This window comes from Oryzias latipes, chromosome 8 (genome assembly GCF_053564925.1).
Source record: "Oryzias latipes strain Hd-rR chromosome 8, Olatipes_Hd-rR_3.1".
Taxonomy (NCBI): Eukaryota; Metazoa; Chordata; class Actinopteri; order Beloniformes; family Adrianichthyidae; genus Oryzias; species Oryzias latipes.
Genome location: NC_136244.1, coordinates 19,968,700 through 19,984,721, shown reverse-complemented (window position 1 = coordinate 19,984,721; position 16,022 = coordinate 19,968,700). Strand labels below are relative to the sequence as shown.

Sequence of the window (16,022 nt, the reverse complement as noted above, 5' to 3'; positions counted from 1 at the left end):
TTCTTGTTTTTCCTATTTTATCTGTCTTCCAGCACTTTTGGAGGGCCACAAATGTCTTGCTTTCTTTTTGCCTTTTCCTCTTTTCACAGCCCCTCAGATCTGCTTCATTGACCACTTTTAAAAAAATTGCTTTGAATCATGATTTGCTCTGCCAGTGTTGCCAGGTAGAGTTATGGTTTTCCAGCTTAAAAGTCATCGAAAGACACATCAGACCCAACAAAAAACCATCCAATATATATATATAATCAGTGACTAATTAGCAGAAATTATGCATCATTTCTTACTTCCTGATTTGATTGAAAGTCCAACTTTAACACATTTTATTAATATTACATCCAATACTTTTGCAGTTAGTCAAACAATGCTGCCTCTGCTCGCTAACTTGCGAGTTTCTGCACGTGTGGTTGGCTGGAATATACCACTGCTGCAGAAGGACAGGGGAGGACCAAACACATGATCAATCTTATGCCAGTTCAGGGATTTTTCACGTCAGAGTTAAATAATGATGGGCGTAACATTTATTTTAGACATTTTTATGAAGTGTTCAGGTCTAGAAAGTTGGGGGCCCCAGGCGATCGCCTACCTTTTCCTAATGGTAGGTCCACCCCTGTGGTGAGCAGCAAAAACAAGCAGTTTCTCATGGAGAAAAAAACATCCTCGTAAATATGGTTTAATGCAACAGTTGCACTCAGGCAAAGGTTCATCTCCTTTTCCAGGTTACAGTGACCCCTACTGCATGCTGGGAATCCTGGTGGGCCAAAGCCCCCGGGAAACAGAGGAGAAGAAGGAGAGAAAATTCAGCTTCAGGAAGAGGAGGGAAAAGCTGGAGAAACGCTCCAGTACCAAGGAGGTGCTGCCCGCCCGATGCATCCAGGTGACCGAGGTCAAGCCGGAGACTCTTAACCCGGTGTGGGACGAGCACTTTGTGTTGTGAGTAAAATACAAACTTTGATCACGTCTTTTTTCACATTAGTGTCCCAGAACATGTTCACAGTTTCATTTGTTTCACACTGACGCCTAAAGCTGTTGATGATCAGAGCAGCACAGTGTCTTCTCTGTGAAAGCAGAACCGTACAGAGACCTGCTTCCCCCACAAACAGCAGCAGATTCATCAATGACTTCTGTTTTGTCATTTAGTGAGATAGATGATGTCAACAGTGACCTTTTGCATCTGGACATATGGTAAGATCATGGTTTATATCTTTTTGATGTGATGCATGTGACGCATGTTTTCTTTTATTCGACAGAAATATTTCAGTTTTGTAAAGTTCGAATATGTCTTTAAATTTCTAAAGCAATCTTTTGAAATTACAGGACCAAATCTTTCGGAAGCATAATATAGGGAAGCTGTGGTACTTTTAGTGGTTTTGATCATTTATTTTTTAAATTAGTTTACAAAAAAATAAACTTTTGTTACATTTTTAACCATATTTTTTAAAACTAAATTACTTTCAAATCGCCTGGGAAAGAATTAAGCAAAGTGGCTCAAACTATTATTTTAAAATTGTTGTCACTTTTGAAATTGTGATTTATTACAAACATATAAATAAAACTACAAAACTAAATCAAGGATCACCATTAAAAAAATTGTTAGAACTACTTTCAGAACTGACATAATAACATTCAGATAGATCCTAGCAGGTCTTTTCCTGCCTGCGTAGTTTTCTTAGCGTCATAATGCAGAGCATTTTCTTAGATGTGGATTTCTTTTTCCTATCCTCAGGGATCATGATGATGACGTGTCTGTGGCAGAGGCTTGCAAAAAACTCAATGAAGTCAGTGGACTTCGAGGAATGGGCAGGTAAAAGGAAACAAGCAATTTACTGTTTATAAAATCAGAAAATTAAAAAAAAGGTGATTTAAAATTTTATAATGATACAATTATAGCAATAATTACTATATTCATATTGAAAAAGCAACTAAAAAATTCTGTATTTAATTGTTAAATATGTTTCTTTTTTATTTTTTTTTTGCAAGTTAAAATGTTGCAAAGATAAAAAAAAGAGGCTCTGGCCTTGAAATAACATAAAAAGACAGCGATGAGTGTTCAGATTCTAGAAACATAACTGATAGATGTGGCAGAAAGAGAAATCCTTTTAGTGCTAACAGGTTTGAGGAGTCAGAAACCTTTGAGTTACTTCTAAGGAGTTCCATCAGTAGTAGTAGTTTAGCTTCTTCTCAAGATGTTCACCCTGGAATCACTGCAGTGGCTCTGAAGTTGCTATTTTCCCCAAGTGAATACCTAGACTTTAAGGCTTGAAAATAAGAAAAAGTATTTTTGAAAATTAATATTCATCTCAAAAGAGCTTTTTCTGATCTTTCCCAAGACAAACCACAACATTTTAATGGCTAAGATGAATAAAAAGCTCTATTTACATCTGGAACTGTGCAAGGTTTTCTCAGCTGCACTACAAAGATCCATCCAATGCATGCTTACTATATTATTATTATTTTTTTTTATTAATATTAAAAAGAAGCACTTTATTTTGAAAAAAATGCCTCAACTGTTTGCATGTCCCGGTACACAACAGATTGTGACTTTCTGCACAACTTTACATCTGTTTTTTTAAGTAGCTCATTCATCCAGATGGCTTTGTGTCATTACCAAGGTGAGTCGTTAAATCCATCAATTTATCAATTAAAAGGTCATTTTCATTAAAAAATAAAGCCAGAAGTAGCAATTAATGAAAGAACAGCTGAAAGGAAATGAAAGCGTCCTACACTCAGCACACATTTTTCAGCTCTGAAGATGCTGAAATCATAAAAGCTACAATACACACAGGTAGAAAAGTAACAGAGATGGTGAATATTCTGATTTTTGTTTTCCTTTTCGAACCACAAAAATGAATTGGGAATGATACTCGTGATGCAAATCGCTAAGGATCCAACAATAATCTGAAAGCTGGAAAAACATAAACATGGAGCACTACCTGGGTTTAACAATAGCTACTGTTTTACATATAACCTTCTTCCACTTAGGTATTTTAAGCAAATTGCAAAGTCAGTTCGTTCCAATGGTTCAGCATCATCAAGCTCGGAGGAGAACGTCGATGATTTTCTGGGATGCATCAACATTCCTCTAAACGTGAGCCGTCACCGCTCTGCTTCAGTCTCCTCTGACAATAAAAATGAGACATTAGCAACACATTATGAATACATTTAATGAAAATATATATGATTTCTTTGATTTTCCTGTCAACCGTTTTTTTTCTCTTATAGGAAATCCCTGTTGCTGGTTCAGACACCTGGTTTAAACTCGAGCCGCGATCGAGCGCGTCTAAAGTTCAAGGAGAATGTCATCTGATCCTAAAAGTTTTTACCAGTCAGGTATTCATAGCAGTTTTTATTTGCTCTTCTTGCCAAAACATATTTTTACTTTATTTATTTTTCGTTTATCTTTAGAGAGAAACAACTTTGGCTAAGAGGGATACAAACGTAACGGTTCATAAGAAGCTGCTCAGTAGGATTGTAGAGTTTGAACATGGCAACGTGAAGGTGAGACAGATTTCTTTTCTTGGGGTCATGTGAGCCAAATTAGTAAACCTTTCAAACCCAGGCTAAAAAAATAGACTTTGCTATTTAAGTCTTCAAACAAAAGTCTACAAAAAGATAACAACGATATTTGTTTGTATCAAATTTAAAAAGTGAGCATTTCTAGAAATATGGGCAATAACACAAAACAATAACAAGACAAGAGTGCAAGTAGAAAAAATACAACATGATTTGATCATTGTTTTTACTGCAATAAATTAATCTAATATTTTACAAATGGAAAAATAAAACAATATTTCTTTTTATTTATTTATTTTTTGAAACATACAGAAATTTCAAACCAACCAAGTCGTGGCTGTACACTTTCATTCCCAGTCACTCACAGTACACCTAAGCACTGTAGTGAGCCTCACTTAGTGCGAAGTATTGTTAGTGCCACTCTCCGTTACATCCAGACCTGATCTTCTGATTTCCTGACCTAGTTTAGCCTCTGACTAAGTTCGCCTGCCGCCTGGATTGCCTCGATCCTGACTATTCCCGTTTCTTCTCTGGTGCTCCCATGCTCAGTTTTGACCCCGCCTGCCTGACCCTGATTTTGAGCTTTGTGGACTTTTAGCTGAGCTATTAAAACCTGCTGCAGTTGGAACCAGTCGTCTGCCCATTTTGTGACATTGATAGTGCACAGTAGGCATTTATTATTTACCGGTATTCTATACTATTACTAATAGTAACAGTTAGCCTATCTCAACAGTATTAAAAAAGTAAATATCATGTAGTAAGGTAAACAAACAAACAAATTAGTGGATTTGTTCAATTATTATATCTATAAACTTCTGCTGCTTGTTTTAACCCAATGTTGAGACTTCGACAGGCCAGTCAGATATAGTTTGCAACCAAAACTCAATTAGATTTTTTTCATAACCTTATAAAATATATTTAAAAAAAATCTGGCGTTCTGAACATTAGGATTTTAACAAAGAATAAGACATAAAAAACACTACGTTTTCTTTAGTAAAAACAACCAAGATTGTATTTTTTTATAACTCCAAATGTGCCTCATCTTTGAATCCACAGAAAGAGCCGTATAACTGGAACGGGCAGGTTTCTCCTGCAGCTTGGACTGTGCTAATTCACCATGCTGTGCAAACTGATCTCTCACCTCTCCAGCAGGCTATTATGTAAGTAATAATGCTGCATCAAATCGATGGAGTTGCATGTGAAAGCTGAAGATGCATTTGCTCGGTGTGCAGCCGCTGGCAGTGCTACAGCAGCCATCATCGGAGCCAGAGGCTGTGCTACTCCCTGCTGCTGCGCCTCCTGAGGACCATCGATGCTGAGTGGGATCCTCAAGCTGTGCGGGGAGACCTGGTAGGTCAGGCATTATAGCTTCGAGATAAAAAAAAGAAGAAGAAGAAAAGCCTGTCATCTCAGGGAAACAGTCACCTCATTAGCTCAGCTCCTCACTGGCATTCATCAAGGTTTTTGGTTCAGCCAAAAATGTCTCACAGCCTGCAAACTGGAAGCTATAACTGGGGGCCCTTCCTGTGTCCAGGAGAGGCAGCTGTCAGACAGCTTCAGGCTGTACATAGAGCACTGCCTGTGCCTGATGAAGAACATGCGTCAGGTTTTCCCGTGCACCAGCGCCGCTGCCATCACACGCTACGAGCTCATGTTGAGGTAAAGTCACACCACCATCGCATCACGCACCTCGCTCCTGCTCCCATATTCACCCCCAACAAACACAGAGAGACTACAACCGGTCAGTCGCGCTCTGTGGAAGTGACACTGTTGGGGTCCTCGCAACAGGAATATTACAGCAGTAATATCTTGATCATTTCTCATTGCTCAACTAAAAAAAAAAGCCATGAACATTTGTTCCTCGCTGCACATGCTGTTGCATAAATGCAAAGACAAGACTTTGTGTTCTGGACTTGTTCAAATGTTTCAATTTTTATGTGCTTTTCTTGATATATGAACATACATTCATATTTATTTATTTATTTAAGCAGCATAATTTATGGGAAAATGTGTGAATCTAAATGTAGTATTATAATTCAGTTTTTCCAGAAGCAAAAGGTTGCCATACAGAAAAAAAAAATTGGTGTTAATCTCTGTTCCACATTTAATCTTTTATTGTTTTACCAGAGTTGGCTTTAAAAAAAAAAGAAACAAAAAAATGACTTTATATTTGCAAGAGGTTAGGTTCTGGGCCAGAACAATATATAAAAATAAAAGTGCACAGGGTGACTCAGCCGACAGTCCGAGCTGTATCTTTCCTCTCACACAAATAATCCAGCATCCGGGATACAATTAAACTGAAACATATTTACAGAGATGGAACCTTTTATCCTCGCTAAATTCTGTGAACCACATGTTCCTGCGTGATGAGTTGAAGAGCAATTTTTGGATCGTAATTGTTTTTTTTCCCTGTCTGTGCATGCCAGGGGGATTGGCTACATGCAAAACATGAGGGCATTTAAGACTGTTTGTCCTCTGCGAAATGAGCTGCATTTGGACATCACCACCGCTGTCAAGGTAACAATGAGCGTGCAATTTCAAATTTGTTTGGGAGTTGGGTGGAGAGGATTCGAACTGTCTTTTGTACAGTTTGTTACTTTTGTGCTGTGAAAACAGGCCTGATGTGGTGCACAATGCTTTCTAATCCAGTGTGGGCTTGTCTGTATGTTGGAAAATTCATAGATTTTTTTTTTCCAGGTTAGGATCTCCAAAAATAAAAAAATTTAAATTTTAGCCTGAAATCAAAATTTTTTACAACCTTTATGTTCTATTTAATTGACAGAAAGGAGCGGCTGAATGGTATGAAAGCTTAATTGCCCGCTATAAACCAGAGGAAGGGGTAAGTTTGTGACCTTTCATTATTGAAAGCCTTTGTTTGGGGGCTTAAAAAGGTTAATTTTTGGATGAAAATCTGTTATTTTATTGCTACAGACGCTGGAAGAGCAGCTGAAGAAGCTGGTTCAGATCATCGACGCCGTGTGTGCAGATGTGCAGAGAGCTCAGAACATCTACAACAAACTCTTTTACAGGTGAGAGTCATCTTCTAAAATCTTTTCCCTTTTCCCCAGACTGCAAATACATTTGCATCTTTTTAAAGTCTTGATGTATTTTTTTTTTTGTTTGTTTGTCTCCTCTCAGTGCGGTCAAAGTAGACTTCTTCAGCGTTTCATACCGGCAGTTGGAGAAACAGGTGCGACTTTGAAACATCTTCTTTGTGAGCAATCTCTGTTGCTTAATTCCTGTCAGGCGCCCTGAAGGCTTGTCTTCCGGCAGGTAGCCGATGATGTAAACGTAGCAATGGAGCGGGTGTGCGGGACCCTGGAGCAAGAGAGCTCCAGACTGACCCAAACCATGGGAGAAACCATCTTTGAGCTCTTTATGTCCCTGAAAATCCTCAAAGGCTTTCGTGAATTTCTTCCGCTGAAGTTCGTTTGACTCTTAATATATTCACACATCAACATGGAACAAGGGATTTTGTCCTTTTTCTTATTTTATGTAAATAAGCATGTGTTTTTCTTCCCCAGAGATGCTAAGATGTTAGCCCTGACCGGCTACAATAACTGGTTCAAGTCCTCGATTCATAAGTGGCTGCAGATTGTTCATGACAGGTCACATGACCGAATCTGTAAAGCAGTGGAGATGGATAAGGTGAGGAGAAAACACTCAACTTCCAAGGACAGGAAATAACATGACAAATAAAAGCGATGTGAGTTGGGACCCCATTTATGGAACCGTGCAAGGATTTTAGTGTAAAACATAATTAATAAAAAAAAATGTCAGTTAATTTTTGTTTCTAGAAATAGTGTGCAGAACTGTCTGATGTTCTCCTCCCATACCCTGCCCCCATTCATTCATACAGGTCCCTTGTTTATATGAAGCGATAATTACAAACATTAATTATTGTTCAGCCAATCAGGATACAAAGAATTATAATGCGATGCTTGGGTATTGTGAGGTTCCAGCTCTGCTAAAATCCAAGAAAAGGTTTCCTTGAGCGCCTCTGTTCAGTTTAATATTATTCTCCACTTTATTGAATCATAATTCATGGACAAATAGATCACATTTTCTTCATGTAGCGTCCTTCAGTGCTGTGGTAGTGGCTGCTAAGAATGAAGGCCTTAAGGAGAAGAGCGATCAGGTCCTTTTATGTTGTTGACGCAGTTTTAGTTACTGCTCTTAACAATTTAAACACAGAAATATATTTTAAAAAGTTATTGCTATATGTCTTTTCTGTGTGATGTGTCCATGAAAAAAAAAGATAATAGCTTGTAATATAATGGCAGGTTTCCTTCAAATTAAAAGCTCTTGAGAGGTACAGTACAGACCAAAAGTTTGGACACACAACTTTTGGCCTGTACTGTATATTTTGAAATAAATCATTTCTGTAAAAAATCGTTAACATTAATCTATAATTTCTGCTATAAAGTTAGTTTTTTGTAAAAAAAGAAAAATGGAAAAAATTCCACATTTTTACCTTTGTGTGTTTTTTTTCCTTTAAACACAAATTAATTGAGGTGGAATAAAGTTGGTAGTTATTTCCTATAACTAATCAAATCAAATCAAGGTTTATTTATAAAAAAAATGTTTTTCATCCTCAAAGCACTTTACAGTTAAAAACAAGCATATTTCTAAATTAATTTGATCATAAAACGGTTGTCAATGCATCTGGAATCTCCTTTTATTTCAAAATGTTTTCTCTCCCACTAGACCAAAATTTATTTACTAACTTTTCTCCACCTAGGGCATTTTTAAGTAAAGACGAGCTCTATATACTTGTTTAACTTTTATTAAGAAGATAAAAATTCTGACATGAAAATGTTTCATTTGCTAATAAAGTGTTTTCCCTGAACTCAACAACCTTAAATAAGATAATGTCACTTTTTATCATTTGACCAGCTTTAACGTAACGCTCTTTGACTCTCGTCAAACAAAAATGAATTCTATCTAGCTGCTGAACAAATTTTAGAACAGTGTTTTACTTGGTAGCCTTGATAAACAAACACATATGTTGCTTTTTTCAGAAAGAAAATAATCAAAAACTAAGACCTTTAACAGAAGTTGCAAGAAAACAATAAAGTGTTGGATAGTCTTCTGGGTCAAATATTACTTGGTGTGGTGCAAATGTGCACCTTCTTGTGAAGCTGATCCGAATGCTCAGATACAAGTGTGCTGTTGAGCGGTTATCATATCCCCTGCAATAGAAAAAACTCACCCTGCAGAAACACTTGGACCTGGAGCTCTTTGCCAATCAAGAAAGAACAGGAAACCCTGCCCCATTTACTTTAAATCATATCAATTTTTGGATTATTTAAAATTCATAAGACTATTCAGATTAATTTATGGATCGTAGTGGATGCATCTAATTTTTGATTTTTTTCCCACACCCCATACTGTCATAAACTTTCTAGACAGTCTTGCTTGCTGATCCAATTATGTAAAGGTGAAATAATAGGGAATGGAATTTATTTGAATTCCTTGAAACTTTGGCTCAACAAACAGTCGGATCAGTGGCGCATTTTTGGACAATTAAATTTAAAGGACCGTGTTAATTATGTATCATAACTCTTGTTATGTTTTTTTAAAAACCTAAATTTTCCAACTTAATAACTTTTTGGAAAACTTTTTGTTATATTATGCAGAACACTAAAAAAGGGAGGAGTCACATCATTGATACTTCATCAAAAACAGCCGCTGCGGTTGGCAAACGCACCACTACTTTAATCAATAAATAAATCAGTCTATAAATGCATTTTTTTTCAATTACGACAATTAATTACTGTGGATTTCCACGGGAGCAACTAGACCCCATCTCCTTCTATTGCTTTAAAAGTTGCTGCAACTTTAAAATAAGTTTATTTAGAAAAATGTCAATACAAAAAGCTGTGGTAAAGGAGGGATTTCATTCTCATGGGTCATTCCATTGTGTTAACGCAGCTCCAGCCTCTTCAACAAGCCCAGCACAGCTCCTCGGCTGTGGAAGTGACTGCCTGCTTCAGCCAGGTACGGGAGATGTGGCTCCAGCTGGCATGGCCAGATTCTGCGGGGGCGTTCATCTTTGTCACGCGCTTGACAGACGTGAGTGCCACTTCCACTGTTGCCACCCAAAAATATTCATATCCTGCTGTAATACAAGCATGACTCGGAGGCAAAAACGTGCACGCAGACTGCAGCAGTCAAACGAGTGGTATTATTCCCCACAGAATTTCTGCAGTGAGGCTGTTAGCTACTCTGAGATGATCACACGCAAGGTTGAGAGGAACCAGCTGGGCCGAGACCACAAGGCTTTCATTGTGCAGGTAATGCTTGTCACCAAACAGAAGCACAGAGGGTGCAGGATGACAATATTTACACAACTTCCCCCTTCTTCTTGGTAGCTTTGCTTCTTTTTCTCCTTTATATCTCCTTCTCCACCACCCTGTGTTTCCTTTCTTTTGCTTCTCCTGGCTTTCTGCTAGCTCTGCATTGCGCTGAACAGCACGGAGCACGTGCGTGTGTTCCTGAGTCACCTTCCCCGTGACCTGGACTGGCTGGGTGTGGAGCGAGCCATGGAAGAGTCCTGCGGGGTGGAGGGCAAAGAGCAGGTGTACAAAGCTCTGAATGGACAGCTTTTCAACATGGACCTGGATCTGCAGAGGGAAGCCAAACGCCTAATCGCTCTACTGACTGACAGGGTGAGAATACGCTGCTATGAAATGAGACGTGTGCCTGTGCGCTTAATATGTAAATGCAGATTTCAGACAGGGGTTTTAGAAATGGGCTCTTCCTTTACAGATGCTACCGGAGCTACGGAGATACATCCAGCACATTAGCTTGTCTCCAGACTCCATCAACAATGATGATGTATGGAAGCATCTTAAGTCCATCTCTACTTTAATTTGTGGATCAGCTGAGTGACAGTCTGCATTTATGACTTGTGGTTTTCCTTCAGGCTGTTGCACCTCTAATGAAGTATCTTCAAGACACTGTGGGCATCCTGACGGAACACCTTGTTAAGGAAAACCTAACCAGGTAAAATATTATTTAATTTATGATAGAGCCGTGTATAATCCACAACCATTATACAAAAGCTGCTTTCAGGCATACCCATAGATTTTATAACGAGAATTGGATCAAGTGAGTGTGACATCACTCACGTCCAGCTCCAACTGAATTCAGTTGCCATTTTTTTCACAATACGGACGCCGCCATGTTGGAGCCAGACATCGTCAGTAAGCAGTGGTTGGTCCAAGTCAGTCTGAGTCATCGTTTCTATGGCAACCAGTCAATCTGGAGTGAGCCTGCTGGAGGTCCACAAGCTTACCACCTGAAAGCGGCCTCTAGAGAATCTGTGAAACGTTTCAAAACCACATACTTATATTGAGGCGTCTGGTTGGTCACTTGAATAACATATCATAAAAGGATTAGCAACAATCTGTTAAAAAAAAAGACAAGATAGCAAAACAAGAATGGTTATTCTGACAAAAAGAATGACAGAGTAATAGCTGTTTATTTCTCAATCCAAGTCTATGTGATTTTGGCTTCTTGGAGGCAGCAGGTACTTTTTATTTGGAACACCATAGGGAAGGGGCTCACTCAGTCCACTTCTCATATACAGTCAATGGGCCTACCTTAACGCAAACCCACATTTACTTCTTGCTAGAGTTCTGCAGAGCCTGTGGGAGCTGCTGCTGCGGATGATCCTGGACGCTGTCGCAGAAAACAGGGGTGTCCAGGTGGAGTTCTACAACCGATTCCAGTACACCATGGAGGTTGGTGATCCCTGCAACAAGGAAACTTGTTTAAAAAGATGCATCTGTCTTTCATTTCTGCCGTCAGCAAATGTTCCAGAATTTTGGCAGTGGGGCTGGAGTTTGTCAGACAGATAGGCTCCACTGCTTAAGGTTTATGGTGTCCCTGTAAAAATGTATGCTTTCAGCCCATACGTGTTATTTGTTTCTTCCCTGTTTTAGACCCTGCTGCAGTTCTTTCATGTTAAGGGAGAAGGTCTGTGCTTGGAAGACATGAAAAGCGGAGACTACAAGGTGTGTCGCGTCCTGGCAGCCCAGTCTTTTGAGGACTCCCTGTTAGATTTATGTCCTCTCATCTACCACGCCATTTGTCTCCTTCTATGTCTGTGCGTCTTGTTTAGGTGTTGGATGAAGAGCTAAGGCTGAATAAATGTCCCTCCTTTGAGCTGATTGAACAGTACTATCTGGAGAAGATTTCCCACCAGGTGCGTTTCATCCCACAAGGCAGACAATCTCATTTAAGCGGACAGAAGAAATCGATTGGACAGCACATCGCTCTGTCTTCTGTTGTTTTACCGCCAGATGATTGAAATTTTGCCTTTGCCCAACTCCTCAAGCAATCAGATAATACAGCATGAGGAAAGATAGATGAAAAGTTCTGCATTTTCTTGCCACTTGAGCATGTTTTTGCAGGTTGAAGTGTTTTTATATGCTGCGGCATGTTTCAGAAAACACTCAAACACACACGTTATGGCCGGATCAGTGTGAAGTGCTACTACGACGCTCAAGATCAGAGACTGACTGTGGAGATCCTGCATGCTGCAGACATTATTGCGCTGGATGCCAATGGTAAAACAATGGTTCTAACAAATGTTTTTAAACACAAAAAAGAAATGATTTGATATTTTTCTGGTCTTCTTTAGGTCTGAGTGACCCCTTTGTCATAGTGGAGCTCTGTCCACACCACCTCTTTCCAGCAGCCAAGAGCCAGCGCACGCAAGTGAAGCTGAAGACGCTACACCCGGTGTTTGATGAACTTTTTCACTTGTTAGTGCAAACGTCCCTCTTTGTTTTTTCGCTGTTTGTGTTCCTGTCCCTGACTGGCTCCTTTGTCTTGCAGCCATGTGAGTCCTGAACAGTACAGACACAGATACGCCTGTTTGACCTTCACTGTGATGGACTACGACTGGCTGTCCACCAACGACTTCGCCGGCGAAGCCGTCGCCCCTTTGAGTGACTTCTGCTGGCCAGGGAGGCCAAATGCATCTGCGGCGGGCAAAAGTGTCCAGCCCATCATTCTGCACCTGTCTCGCAGTAAACCCAGCGGTACGTACGACCACAGGCCCTGTAGAGTAGTCTCTTTTTCTCACACAAAAGCTCCTGTATTTCTGAATATCAGGAAGCATCAATCTGGATTCCTATTACAACATTAAAGGCCTTTCAGTCCGGAGATACTTGTGCAGTAACCCCTCTTATGTGTTGCCTCTCCCCCTTCCAGAGAAGCCAATCATGAGGATGCTGGAAGCTCGCACCGGAGACAGAGAGGCTCAGGAGTTTGTCCGCAGGCTGAAGGAGATTGAGAAGTCAATGGAGGAGGAATAGAAGCTGTCAGTGTTGGCGGTGTTTGTGTTTACTGATCACGTCGTGTGCTTTTGTACTGGTAAAATGTTTACAATATCTACAAACTTTTCCAAAGTTTTGTCTGTTCGGTACTTACACCAAAATGAAAAGAGGATAAGGAGGGCAGTGAAGTGTCTCTCTGTTTTTTTGACTGTCTAAGTTGAAGTATATTTTAGAATTTATTGAATAGTTGATGCTAAATGTCACTAGTCTATTTTTTTTAAACTAATTGTTATCTTTGTTGTATAACCTTTAAAATGTTAGATTTAACAGTAGAAAACAATTTTGTGGACAAAATTAACTAATTTATGGATATCAGTCTAAAATCTATACCTCAGTTGTGTTTATTTGTTGCAGAGGAGTTTTACAGATGTTGAGACATTTCACTTTCTTGGACATAAACTGCATGAAAGCTTGTCTAGGATGTGACTGCACAGTTATTTCTTGGTTTATACGGCCGCTTACCAGCCAGCGGTTATGAAAAGTGAGCAAACACATCTTGAAAGGGAATCGGGAAGGCATAAATCATGGAGACAGCACAGCTTTTTGGGAGGCAGAGACAGGGGGGTTTAAGGGGCAGTTATAGAGATCTGCAGCAGGGAGGAGTGTCTCCCTCGAGACGGACAGCACTGCTCAGGTTCATTCAACTTTTCTGATTGCTCTTCGCATAGCTCGCCACAGGTCACCGAAAAGACAAAACACAGCTACTTTCCTGCCGCAAGATTCCGGGTTTTTTGTTTTTCAGTTCTTTGTTGCAGTAAGTCACTCTGTTGTGAGTTGGAAAAGGGCCTTTTGGGCGTTTTCCACCTAAATATGATTTGTGTTAGTGAGAAAAAAATATTTGAATGTGTTACAGGAACCCTGTGATTCTACCACTTATCTCCCTGTTATAAGGTGTTTCAGGCGACTAACAACAAATGGTATCTTTTGATTGTCTTATTTTTTTAATGTGCCCTCCTGTTTAAGAAAACATTACTGTGGGGTCAAATCAGGATCAGCTGAAAGTGGCTGAAAAACTACCTTACTTTAAATTTGGAGGAAAAAAAAGAACAACATAGAAAATAAATTTCAAATTGGACAATTTAAGAAAATATTGAAAATTTGAAAAAGATTATTGGTCAATTTGCACAATAGCACAATAAAAATGTTGCCTGTTTGAAAAAAAAATTACATTTGAAAAAACTATAGACCTAAAACTGTTACCAAATGAAAAACAATGTTTATTTGTAGCAGCTGCTGTTGTCTTCAAAGCACGCCATATCCTAGAAGGAAGGACACAGGCGGCGCTGACACCAGGTTTAACCTCTAACACCCGATGTCAATCATGTCCAGGTAGCCAATGGGCCACCGTAAAAAATTAAAACTATGAATTAAAACTTAAGTAAAAAAAAAAAATAGCAGTTGTCACATATAAACATTTTTTATTTGGTGACATTTTTAAGTTTTTCTGGTTCTTTTATTCAAGTTTCAAAATTACAACTTTTTAAAATTTCCGTAGGGTTTAAAAAAATTTTTTTAATATGTTTACAGATTTATTTTTCACATTATCAATATTTCCTTCAGGTTTACATTGAGTCCTTTCCATTTAAAACCGTTTTTTTTTTATTATTTATTTACAGAGTCACACCTATTTTTCAAATTTACTTTCTGGATTTTCACTCACTTTAAGCTGATTGTGATTTTGCCCTATACATCACAGTCAAAAAATTAAAACCCAATTTACTTAATGAAATTGCTGCAACATTTTTACACTAGCTGCACGGTGGCGCAGTGGGTAGTGCAAGAAGGCCCCCGGTTTAAAGCCCGGCTGGAGGGGCTTGAAACAGAAAAATCAATGGGGGACCGTTCTGTGTGAAGTTTGCATGTTCTCCCAGTGCATGCGTGGGTTTTCTCCGGGGACTCCGGCTTCCTTCCACCATCCAAAAACATGCTTCATAGGTTAATTGGTCACTTTAAATTGACCCTAGGTGTAAATGTGAGTGTGCATGGGTGTGTGATTGTGGTCCTGCAACAGACTGGTGACCTGTCAAGGATGTCCTCAGTCTTTGCCTGCAAGTGACCGGGATAGGCTCCAGCAGCCCAGTGACCCCGAAAGGGACAAAACAAATTAGAAGATGAATGAATTTTTACACTTAAAATATAAAAGTATTGAAATACATTTATATTAATGGGTCAAACCAAGTAAATCAAAACAATATACTTATAAACAAAAATTATGTGGGTACATCCAAATGTTTATTTTAGAAAATGCAATTGTTTCCTAAAGTTAAAAGTACAAAGAATATTGAGTCAAAAAAATAAAAAAGCCAAGTAACTATAGTCATTTACCATGGCTTTCATTTATAGACATAATGTGATTTTTTTAAGATGAAAGTTTTCTTTTTTTAACTGTTTTTTTTTTACTCTTTTAAATCCTGAATTAAAAATACATGAGATGAACTGTAAATACAACCAAATCCTAACATATCTGTGCACAGAAACACTGATGAGTGGAGGAAGGTCTGTAAAGATAAATGATGACTTTCCTCACACAGAATTGCCTTTTCATTGTTGGTCACAAATACCAACCCCTGCAGACCCTCCAATTTTTCAGTTGACTTCAAGAACTGCCTCATCTAAGAAGCAGGTTTGTGGCAGATCCAGCTTCAGGCTGCGTTTTGAGAACTAAAGTAAAGCAGACAAAAACAAAACCTCTGCAGCCACATACTTCTCGTCAAAACCAAACTGCATGCGCTGCTGCTTTGAATGAAATACTGTCTTAACCCTTCACCTTTATCCTTTACAGCAAAAAACAAAAAAAAAGACATATTTTTCAGAACTCCATCTCCTGTTAAGCAGTACAGCAGACATACTTATGAATCCAAGTTAAGGCAGAACCCTACTGCTGTACTAACTGAACAAAGGCAGTTTCATAATGTATTTTTAACCCCTTTAGCGCCATATTAATCTTTAATGTTATACTTTTTGTATGTCCACTTTTTAAACGTTTGGTTGCAGAAGGTAGAAAAGAAAAACTACAAATAGACATTTTTCAAAATTATATTCTGTAATGGAAAATTATTTCTACTCACAATTCCTGAAATAATCAAATGCAATTTGTTTCTTTGGGTGGCCTCGTGCTCAGACTGTGAGCTACTTTGTAAACAATTGGCAAGTATTGTTAAA

The 16,022-nt window shown here is 38.8% G+C and overlaps 1 protein-coding gene across 1 annotated transcript in view; it reads left to right on the top strand.

The window, feature by feature from the left end:
* baiap3 (BAI1 associated protein 3) overlaps positions 1–16,022 on the top strand; it is a 36,580-nt gene extending 20,558 nt beyond the window's left edge. Inside the window, exons 8-34 of the mRNA XM_020705199.3 lie at positions 717–930; positions 1,138–1,182; positions 1,724–1,801; positions 2,980–3,085; positions 3,220–3,327; positions 3,403–3,495; positions 4,567–4,670; positions 4,743–4,860; positions 5,045–5,169; positions 5,937–6,027; positions 6,293–6,349; positions 6,442–6,539; positions 6,649–6,700; positions 6,784–6,935; positions 7,035–7,158; positions 9,445–9,585; positions 9,711–9,806; positions 9,966–10,181; positions 10,282–10,350; positions 10,439–10,518; positions 11,150–11,258; positions 11,460–11,531; positions 11,639–11,722; positions 11,966–12,086; positions 12,161–12,284; positions 12,358–12,563; positions 12,736–16,022. Of these exons, the coding sequence (XP_020560858.1) occupies positions 717–930; positions 1,138–1,182; positions 1,724–1,801; positions 2,980–3,085; positions 3,220–3,327; positions 3,403–3,495; positions 4,567–4,670; positions 4,743–4,860; positions 5,045–5,169; positions 5,937–6,027; positions 6,293–6,349; positions 6,442–6,539; positions 6,649–6,700; positions 6,784–6,935; positions 7,035–7,158; positions 9,445–9,585; positions 9,711–9,806; positions 9,966–10,181; positions 10,282–10,350; positions 10,439–10,518; positions 11,150–11,258; positions 11,460–11,531; positions 11,639–11,722; positions 11,966–12,086; positions 12,161–12,284; positions 12,358–12,563; positions 12,736–12,839 (2,987 nt within the window). The 3' untranslated portion in view covers positions 12,840–16,022. The remainder of the gene's footprint in view (positions 1–716; positions 931–1,137; positions 1,183–1,723; positions 1,802–2,979; positions 3,086–3,219; positions 3,328–3,402; positions 3,496–4,566; positions 4,671–4,742; positions 4,861–5,044; positions 5,170–5,936; positions 6,028–6,292; positions 6,350–6,441; positions 6,540–6,648; positions 6,701–6,783; positions 6,936–7,034; positions 7,159–9,444; positions 9,586–9,710; positions 9,807–9,965; positions 10,182–10,281; positions 10,351–10,438; positions 10,519–11,149; positions 11,259–11,459; positions 11,532–11,638; positions 11,723–11,965; positions 12,087–12,160; positions 12,285–12,357; positions 12,564–12,735) is intronic.